At 38.3% G+C, this 10,554-nt stretch overlaps 1 protein-coding gene across 3 annotated transcripts in view; it reads left to right on the top strand.

The window, feature by feature from the left end:
- The window catches only part of MUSK (muscle, skeletal, receptor tyrosine kinase), a 71,532-nt gene that overhangs the window by 38,412 nt on the left and 22,566 nt on the right, over nt 1-10,554 (top strand). For all 3 annotated transcript variants that reach the window (XM_004677441.1, XM_004677439.1, XM_004677440.1), the window contains 2 exons: nt 1,436-1,560; nt 9,229-9,388. In XM_004677441.1, the coding sequence (XP_004677498.1) occupies nt 1,436-1,560; nt 9,229-9,388 (285 nt within the window). The remainder of the gene's footprint in view (nt 1-1,435; nt 1,561-9,228; nt 9,389-10,554) is intronic.

Genomic DNA, 10,554 nt, shown 5'->3' with positions numbered 1-10,554 from the left:
TGAAAAATGAAGGGGGGCCAAGTTTTCATTTTATCTTCGACAACAATCTGGGAGTTTCTATTTCTGGCCTTTTTTTTCTCTTCACCCACCGGACTTAGCAATGGAGCCTGTGATCAGTTAAGGGAGTATCTGCCCTTTGGAGCAGGAGACCAGCAGTCTGTCAGCACAGTCTCACACTCATTAGAACAGCTGCAATGCTGTGGTTGTTCCTTTAAGCATCATCCTCTGTCTTTCTGTACTCCCCAGAAGGTCCTGATGACAGAGACGTGTGTTAATTAAATTAACTCAAACATGTACTGATTTTAGAATGAAAATTGACTAACATCTTACTCTATACTTAACTGTTTGTGCAATATAGATCATCAGAGGTTAGGCAATGAGCCCAAATAATATTTCCAATAATGTAACACCAATGAAAAAAAAAAAAAAAGGCTGTAAGTTAGAACAAAAGAAACCCTCCCCTCTTATGGAATTTCCAGAAGAAAATGAACTCCCCAAATGAACAACTTTGCCTTTACGAATTAAAGCAGAAAAAATAATCTAACTCTCGTTCTTCTCCAACTTTTTATTCTTCTCATCTTCAGCCAGACAGCTCTCACTCAGGTTCAGGTAGGTCAGTGTGAGCTTCAGTAATGACTGTCTACACTTCCAGCTCCTACAGAATTAAAATTATTCCACCCTCAGTCTCTCAAGGATCCTGCCTTTTCTCAGATCCCCAGAGACAACGGTACCCAAAGATGATCACTACTTGTCCCACACTCACAAAATGCAGGACACACAGCAAAGCCCTAACAGCTACCTGTTATTTCAGTCATCAGAAGATGAAGGTAGCCTCAAATATGCAGTGCAATTGGCTCTTCCTTCTTGTTACCAGAAAACTAGGAAGAAGAGAATGCCTCATGCAATCTTGCTAGGATGCCGGTCAGTCTGAGTTAGTTGGAAAGGACCCACCACCTGTGAGCTTTTCCAAAGGTGGGAGACCATCCTGTGCAGGAGTCAGATGGGGTACCTCATGCCTCACCCCGTCCCGCCTGGAGGAAATGCACACTGACTCCCAGCTGGCTTGGCCTTCTGAGGTTAGAATCTCCACTGAGGACAACCTCCAGCACTTATTCTTGATTGACACATCCTTCGGGCCCTGCTGTATGAAGATCAGGGGATAGGGAAAAAGATCTGCTCTAGGGAAGGGTCAGCATGGTCAAGTTCCTAATTTGGGAACCAGCTGGGGGTTTGCTGGAGGGGTGAGAAATCAGGGCCACAGCATAAATGACGCAGAGGCCAAGGCATGATGTGTGAGATTATCCTTGAGACAGAGGGAACACAGATGGGTTCTATACAAGAGTCCATGATCTGATTTGCACTTTTTAAAAGACCACTCCAGTGGAAGTATCTGTACAAGAGAATTAATAATTCTCCACTTCTGTTTACCTAACAGTTTTTGCCAGAATCCTGCGGGCTCCTGAATCCCGCAATGTCACCTTCGGCTCCTTTGTGACCCTGCGATGTACTGCAACAGGCATCCCTGTTCCCAGCATCACGTGGATTGAAAATGGAAATGCTGTGAGTGTCCCCTGTATGGGGCCCTGTCTGGGAGTTGGTGGTGATTTTCAAAGTACATCACTTATTTGTAGAGACCCTGATGTCTGTCACTGGCCCTACTTGTTCCTCCATGTCCCAAAGCTTTGCAGTCTCTTCAGCCTAGAAGTGACAGTCAAAGAAATTGAACTGCATGGCTTTCCTTCTTTCCCATTATCATCAAGAAGAGTAACAAAAATCTTCATTTTTATGCCTTTACAGGAAAAGGAATATTATTTCTTCCCACACAAGTTAATTTTCATAAAACTCATCAGTAAAAAAGTTAGTCCACCACTAGGACCTACTCTGATGAAAAATATTTAGAATGAAAACTCCCATTTATCAGTTCAACAGTGTTTTCTTCATTTTTAATATTGTAATAACTGCTGTATGCTGAATGAACTATGAGCCAGACCTGTTCTAAGCACCCTTTCTATATAAACTTCCATTTATTCACTCTATAAATAGTTATGGAGCATCACCTAAGTATCAGACACTATTTTGGGCATTGTGGTAACAGAAACAAATACAAACAAACAAAAATAGGTAAGTTTCTGCCCTAGAGCATATACATTTTGAAGAGCAAAGACAGAAAGGTAAGAAAACAAGTGGAAGAATATATACTCTGTGCTGAGAGATTCAAATGCCATGGGTGGAGAGGGAGTAGGGAGATGAGACAGAATGTGCAACCTTAGGAGAACATTCCATTTACAAGATGTCAGGGAAAGCCATAAAGATGAAGACATTTGAGCTGAAGTTTGAGGCAGCTGTGTAGATAACTGGAATGACAGCTGGCCAGAGACTGAGATAAGGACACACTTGATATGTTGGGAACAGCAAGAGCTGTATGGCTGGAGGTGTGTAAGCAAAGAAGAAAGAGATTAAGGGTCTTGGAAGGGTTGTGGATCATGTAGGTCTCTGTAGCTCATTGAAACAGTTGACTTTCATTTGAATAAGACAGGGTAGGTCTGTTTCTGTTGTCGATTTTCTTGCTGGCCCTTATTCATTATATTGGTTTCCTCCTGTGCCTGTATCTTTGAAGATGTACTGTTCATTGTTTAAAAACAAACAAACAAACAAAAAAGCAAAAGCAAACATACAAAAAGTCAGAAAGTAATTTGAGGTCTAGAAGAGATACTTTTCATCCAGAGAGAATTTTTGTTCCCCTGGACAAAAATTCCAAGGACAGAACCATTTATTTTTATTATTTACCTTGGACTACCTTAAACCAAATTCAAATCTGGAAGCCTCTTGAACCTGCCAGAAAACTGTAACATGGTCTGCAATTCTTTTTGTTGGGTTGTTTCCCTTGTGGTTCACATTGACATTTCCATGATATCTCATTTTTGAGGTGCTATTTTATTGTATTTCCCACCTCAATAGGCATTGAGTTTTATTTCTGTCTCTTTATCCCTCAAGGCTATCCACGTTGAAAAGCCTATATTTTCTAGGCTGGGAAAACCTTCTTAGGACAAATAGGAGCTTTAAAAATATTCTTCGAGAATTTCATTATTATTTTCTGCATGAGAGTTGGTCTGAATAGCCTTGATTACCAATACTGGAACTAAGAGCCTATCATATTGTTTTTATAATCGTATTTTATAGATTTTACCATTTGTCTGTTATGGTTTGGTTTGTACTCAGTTTCTAGTGCCCAGTACTCTTTATGAGGTTAAGCATATTTATTTTTAATTTTGTTTAATATTTTTATATAGGTATATTTTAAAGTCAATAAAATGCCTTATATCAATTAACTTTTTGGTGAATATGTAATTTTCAGTGTAAATTGAAAAGCTTCTCCTATGCTGAGCCAGCATTTCACTCTTTTTTATACACTGGGTTTTGGTTTTAACAGTGTTGTTTTAATTTGTGGTGATTTTATTTAGGAATATTGCATCTACCATCAAAAAGGGGAACAGTCTATCCTTTGGTATGTTATCTTAAAAAGCTTTTGTTAATAATATTATGTCAGCTTTACAAAAACATTTGGTAAATTTCCATTTTCTATTCATACAGAACTAAAGATGAGAAACTTAAGATAAAAATCCCTCTTAAGCACAGGGTCATTTTCCTTCATTTTATTTTCAATGACTCCTTTCTTCTCTATACTTTCTCTACTTAGACTTCCATTAAATGGATTTCTTATAAAACTACATTCTTTCTGATCCTTATGATCTGGAATATTTTTGTGGAGGGAAAGAGAGTCCTATTTAATCTGTCAACATTTTCTCAGGTGCTGATGTCTTTCATTAATGTCTATCACAGGGGCCTACTAAGGAAAATCTCATTCACAAGACCCAACCCAAGGACAGGTGTCTTAGCCTGGTACCATAGGCATACATAATAATACCCAAACTTCCCAGCTACTTTATTTGTACTAGCTAATGGGGTTGATCTTGGAGATTTAAATCACCGAAAAGAGAAAAAATGTCACAAAGCTTTCCTGAGGCATGCTCCAGATGATGGGAAAAGAACTTTCCCTGAGATATACATTTAAAAGTGCAAGTAAATGATTTAAGCATGAACTCCAAAATTTTTCTGTACTCTGTGGGGAAAACTCACCTATTCTCCTCTTGGTATCTTTTCTTGTGTGTTAGGTTTCACCTATTTAGTTGATTAACTTTTCTATCAACCCAATGACATCTCTTTGTATTTTCCAGAAATTATCCCATACTTCTGGTTCTTTGACCCACCTTCCCACCTTTCTATGGATTTATATTTCTTAATTTTTAATTTTATTTATCTTTTCATACTTCTAGCAGAAAAAGGAGTTAAACTTGTGGGCTAAGATTAGTATGATGATAAAAAGGTGTTGAACTACATGATTTACAAGTAACACTTAAATCATTTACTTGCACTTTAAAATGTATATCTCAGGGAAAGTTCTTTTCCCATCATCTGGGGCATGCCTCAGGAAGGCTTTGTGACATTTCTTCTCTTTTAGGTCATTTAAATCTCCAATATCAACCCCATTAGTCATTTTAAGTGTCTGATCCTAAGTAACAAAACCTCAACTGCATCTATACGAGACCCTCCTCTCTTTCCTCCCTCAAGACTGTGGCACAGTGATGCCCATTTCTATAGAAGTTTTGTGGTTGGATTCTTAGCTCAGACGCCTTCACTCTTCCCCTATTTCCTAACAGATAGTTATGAATCCTACAGATTTGGGATGGGAGGAAGGGATGAACAGTATTAGAGAAGAAAATTCTAATTTAACTGAAACTGTTTTGATCTTACTTTGCATCTCTATACCTGATAAGTATAGATATTTTTTAAGAGGTGAACAAAGCTAGTTTTCTCATAATTTCTTATTTAAATGGGTTCATCTTAGTTAACTGTCTATCATCCAATCCTTTAAAATATAGCAAATCTACAAATTCATGCCATTTTATAAGTTTGTAACTTGAGGTGTGGTAGAATGAAATTTAAGTTATAATTGCCTCTCTAACTAATGTGATTTGGGAGTGGGGGGTTATTATCTCTCAGATATTGATCTTCCCACATCTTTAATGACAATAATGTCTTGTGGCTAGAGAAAATGATCCCTGATTAGACACAGCACAACAGTTTTCTAATTTTGTTAAGCTAATTACAGTAAACTAATGTGTTATTTCTGTTCTTTAGATTTCTAATTATGTTCGAGTGGTATTTAAAATTTAAATCTTATTTGACTATATGTTGTGTGGCTTTTCTGTGAAAGTTGGTATAGCCGTCTTAAGCCTCTCAAGATGGTGTAGAGACGTGCCTTAAGGAACTGTGGGGCTGACAATATGACTTGATTAAGTTGTCTGTTCTGTGAAAACAGTAATGAAGAAAATGGAGAGACATATGCTTTAAAATTTTTCTGTTTTTAACAATCCCACATGAGTTTAGAACTAGAAAATACAGGATTATTCTCTGCTGGAGTGAGGAGCAGCAAAAATGTCAGATGGCTTGAATTAGTTTTGGTCTTACTGAGACCCCAACTTAATTATTCAATATGTGATTTTCAAAAAACAGAGGGGAAAATGAATGTACTGCCTCAGATTCTAAAACAAACTAATAGTAACTTCCCTTTTGGAAGAAAGCAAAAGTACATCTGCAGTTCTTATGGTCAGCAAGAGAGTGTGTTGTTCTTACTGCCAAGTTTTGTTCTTGGTAATACAACCCCGGTCCAAACTGCAAGAGGGCTTTGCCCATGCTGACATAAATCATAGGAAATAGAAGAAATTTGTGGCATTTAATATTGTAAAGTATCAAACAAGAAAGGTCTGTTAAGAAAAGCAGGGAAGTACCCACAGCTCTCGTATCAGTTTGGGGTATGAGAACTACCTGGCTCAGCATAAAACGCAGTTTGAATTGTAGCTCTTCACTATGTTTGCTAAAACACTACTAAATATAGCTAGTTCTCTACGAGTTGTGAATGTTCCTTCCAATAAATCATTATCCCAAACACTTCTATCCAATAAAAAACAAAAAACACCACCCAACCAACAAACAAAAAGATAAAAGCAAACAACATGCCCCAAGGTGACTAAGGGATATTTTGTTTTCTTCCTATGGAAATGTCATCCATTTTTTGTGAAAATATGTAATCTTAGGTGAACTTCACAGTGAGCAATGTTGAAAATAGTAGTTTGATGTAGGTAGGTCTTACTTTTAGAAAAGCTAAATTTATTGAAACTTTTCACTGATAATGTATCTATTGCTTTGGCTGCAAATAAAAATGCAGGAAAACTTCACATCTTTCTTGCTTTGTCCTCTAAATATAGTACCTAAAATGTTTTTAAAGTTGAATCACTGTAATTTATAGAAGAATTTTATAAAATAATTAGCCAAATCACTTATGTTGGAAAGAATGTTCATGAATTTTCTGAAAGGGGCTTGCCTGTATTTTACATATATTTTAAGAGATGGTAATTTTGGTTCAAAGTACCTGAGCTTTGGAGTCTGCTTATCTTACTGTGCAAGCTAAAATAATTACATATATCAAGTTCTATCTGGAATATTTTAGTAACCAGATTGAGTGAGGCCAATAATTATGTCTATTTGATCAACAACAATACACACAATTGTGTCAGTTACTATCTCCTTTTCTATGATGCATAGAGACACATGATTATAATTCCCTGATTGTGGATCATACTGGACCCATCCTAATAGAGGAGGGTTTCCTCAGCTAGAGGGAACTGTTTGTAAGACAAAGCCAGGATGCCTTTCAAAGGTCTTCTTGTATGAAGGTCAAATTTTGATGAAGTTGCAAAATCCCCTTAATTGAGGACAGGGTCTCTCAAGACAGCATTATAAATTTATTGATGACATATAAAAAAAAGATTTCCACATTTTTTTATACTGTTTTGTCATCTTCAAGAACACATTGTCTCAGGTGTGACTCATGATTATTTGATGGAATTACCTTGTTCAGCCTCTTTTTGAAATCACTATCTCAGAAAAAGAATCCCACACAGAGCAGAAAGCTGTTTAGCCTTTAGGTCAGAATGACTGGGAGAGAGGCCCTCCCTGGTGGCGCAACAAGTTATAGAGCAGCACTGTAAAGCTATCCTAAAGAAACACCAGTTCCATCCCAGACCAGGGAAGTGACCCACTTGATAAGACTTCTCCTATCCTGCCCACTGCTCCCCTCGGCAGTGTATTTCAATTAATCTGCCTGTTCTGCTCCCCACTTTGTGTCTGGTGAATCCTCTCACCTCCCATACCTCTGGCCTGTACTCCAGTTCTTGTGTGCATTAATAAATAAATCTTTAAAAGAGAGAGAGAAGGCCTTGGGGAGTTGGAGAAAATAATATATTTACCATAAATACCAGTACAGTCACTCTGATGAAGGATTTTGCCTAGGCTCACCTAATTCAACATTCTCAATAATTTTCTGAACCTAACCTATCTCAGATCTCTTCATCCTGAGAAGCAAAATAGAATCAAAATGGAGGTAAAGGTTTGTTTTTATTTTTAGGTCATCAAAAATACTAAACTGTTGGTCAGGGTGATCCATGAAGCAAGAAAAACAAATTCAAACTATGACTAACAAGGCCTGCTGTGTATGAGTCACAAACTGAATCAAGCAAGGCCTCTGGAAACAGGAGGAAAAGCATTTAGGAGTCACATCATGGAGCCTGATGAGGCTGAGACTTGTTGGTCTGTTTGCTGAACTATTTCAACACCTGGATGAAATCCAGTAGTAGAGATCATACCATTTAAACTCACTTCTCTTTCCTAACAAGAATGTTTTCCATGACCTTAAGGAAGCCTTTCAGAGTGACTTTCTTAGGTGTGAACATGAAAATAACGTGAGTTTAGTCAGCACTGGGGGATGACTCATAACTAAGTTTTCTCCATGGCAGTAAGACACCTACTTCTTGAAGGAGGGAATTAACTGTAAAAGAAGGTGAAGGTGACCGTTCTACAGATTTCATGTAAATAAGCTGGAAAGGGATTGTACTTCTAAACATAAGTAAAGCCACTCTAGATCAACTTTTCTTGAAATTGGTATTTTCCCTCAGATAAGTAATGGTAACTAAAGAATAACTATTGAAAAGAGGGTACGTGCTCAAGAAAACAGTGACATTTGTCAGGCATTTGTCTTGCTCCTGGTTGGTTTCTTGAGGTTATTATTCTTGTTTTCTAATGACTCCTACTTGCTCTTTCTTCTAGGATGAGGGAACGCACCTATGGAATAATGATGCAAAACACGGGCTTTTGGGTCAAGCTGGGGTACCAGTCTGACCCTGCAATCTGACAGAATATGCTGGGCAAGACAGAATGTGTCCTTCCCACAGATTTGCAATGGCGGGACTAAATAATAAGCCCTGCCATAAATCAAACTTTCAGTTACATGCTAATAGTGCATGGGTATCCCTGCTATTTGAGGACAATTGATTTTCATGCCACAGAAATAAAATTTCCATCACAACCATTTTTCCTGATAATCATCCATCTATCTGATGAGCAGTTATGAAACTAAGCTAGCATCAATTAAATAAGTGAAGATATCTGCAACCTCTCATACTGGACAGTCTAACTTCTCACAGAGAGAACACTTCATGTGGTGTATCTTTCATAACTTGCAGTAGTTATCTATTGCTGTATCACCACCACTTCAAAGTTTAGTGGCTTGAAACCATAGTCATTTATTAATAGACACAAGTCTCGAGGTCAACTGGTCAACTGGGTGGTTTTGCTGATTTGGGTCAGGTTTTCCTTTTTGGGCTGATCTAGTTCCTGTGATTGGCAGGTTGACTGACTAATGCTAGTTGGCCCAGAATGGCCTTCCTCATATATCTGGTGGTGGTTGTTGGCTCTCTGCTGTTGGAGCAGAGGGCTTACTGGGTCATGTGTGTCTCAGCCACTGGTAGACTAGATCTGCTTATTCACAGGGGGCCACCGTTTCCAAAAACAACAAAAATCAAGCTGCAGTGTTCAAGAACTTTACAAGTCTCTGTGTATTTCTAAAACATGTCATAGGACAATTTAAGTTCCGGAGGTAAAAGTTACAGTCACATGTCAAGATCAAGGACATAGAGAGGGAAACATTTGGTGCTATTTTTTAATCTACTACCTGCTTTTGATTATAATCCCAGATCCTTTTCTGTCAACTCTTCTAGTGTGGCATATTAGTAATTCCCTGATTCTACCTTCTGCTTTCCCTTGTTCCACCAGATTTCTTCTGGGTCTATTCAGGAAAGTGTCAAAGATCGAGTGATTGATTCAAGGCTGCAGCTGTTTATCACCAAGCCAGGACTCTACACATGCATAGCTACTAATAAGCATGGAGAGAAATTCACTACTGCAAAGGCTGCCTCCACCCTCAGCATAGCAGGTAGGGTGGAATTTTCTATCTACATGGATGGCTCCGGGAAGGGGTAGCTGCCACTATTCCACAATATCTTGCTTTGGGGAAATCTTTCTTTTTTCTCTTACTCCAGTCCTCTTTGGGTTATTTTTTCCTCTATAGAGACACTCCAAAGATTAACCTAAACACTGATTTTGGATCAAAAACTAAATCCTCAAGTAACTGCCTCAAATGGGTATTAGTATCCAGGAGTGTGTTTCTCTCTACTTCTTTTTCTTCTTTTCTTCCATCCCCCTTTCTTTTTCTTTTCTTCCTCCCTCCCTTCTTTATTTCCTCCCTTTCTTTCCTTCCCTTTCTCTCCTCTCCCCCCCCCATACCTTTTACTTTCTCTAAGTTAATCAGACTTTCCCAGGCTCTCCAAGAGTACATTGGCAGACACTTAACATGCGTGTGCCAACTTCTGCATGGCTATTTCTTGAGGCTGCTGTGAGTGTGCGATCTACCTTGTGGTCTTTCCCTTTCCTGCAAGTGATGGCAGGATTTACAGTGTTTGTAAGGAAAAGGCCTTCTAGGATTTCTACGATATTTATGTTGAGTTAAAGGTTTATTTAAAAATTTAAATGTCCCAAAGGCTTCTGAGAACATTTGTGGAATTCGTAGAGATGGAAATAAACCCGGTCTCAGGAAATGCCAGTCATGTTATACTCATAGCATGGCTGTTGCCCCAGGGTCAGCAGAGAGATGCCTGGCCTCACTTGCAAGGCAAGCACAGTAGAACCTTTGCCTCAGGCCAGCCCCAGAGTCTATTTCATATTACACTGTCACCTCTTTGATCTTCCCAGTAGGAAATTTCCAGTGATGTTCTGATTTTTAATATGAGGTGAATAGAGGCCACTCAGTACTAAATAGGGAGCATTAGACAAGGCTGGCCCTCTGAGTTATACCTAAGAAGGAGAAAAGAAAATTCTAAAACCAACAGTCCTTTCTGTCTCCTTCTCCAGGAAGCTGTATGTATATAATATCTTAAGACACCATGTCAGTTCTTTTAGAATGTCCACAGATAGGAAATCATTCCTTCCAGAACCCTAAAAGTAAATTCAAACTTAGCATGAACAAATGATTAAAAAGTGACTCTATCTCTTTATTGTTTATAAAGCACTCTTACTTGCATCTATTAAGCATACAGAATTGAG

Source organism: Condylura cristata, unplaced genomic scaffold (genome assembly GCF_000260355.1).
Source record: "Condylura cristata isolate star-nosed mole 26May11 unplaced genomic scaffold, ConCri1.0 scaffold00006, whole genome shotgun sequence".
Lineage (NCBI taxonomy): Eukaryota > Metazoa > Chordata > Mammalia > Eulipotyphla > Talpidae > Condylura > Condylura cristata.
This window is presented reverse-complemented; position numbering and strand designations above follow the sequence as displayed.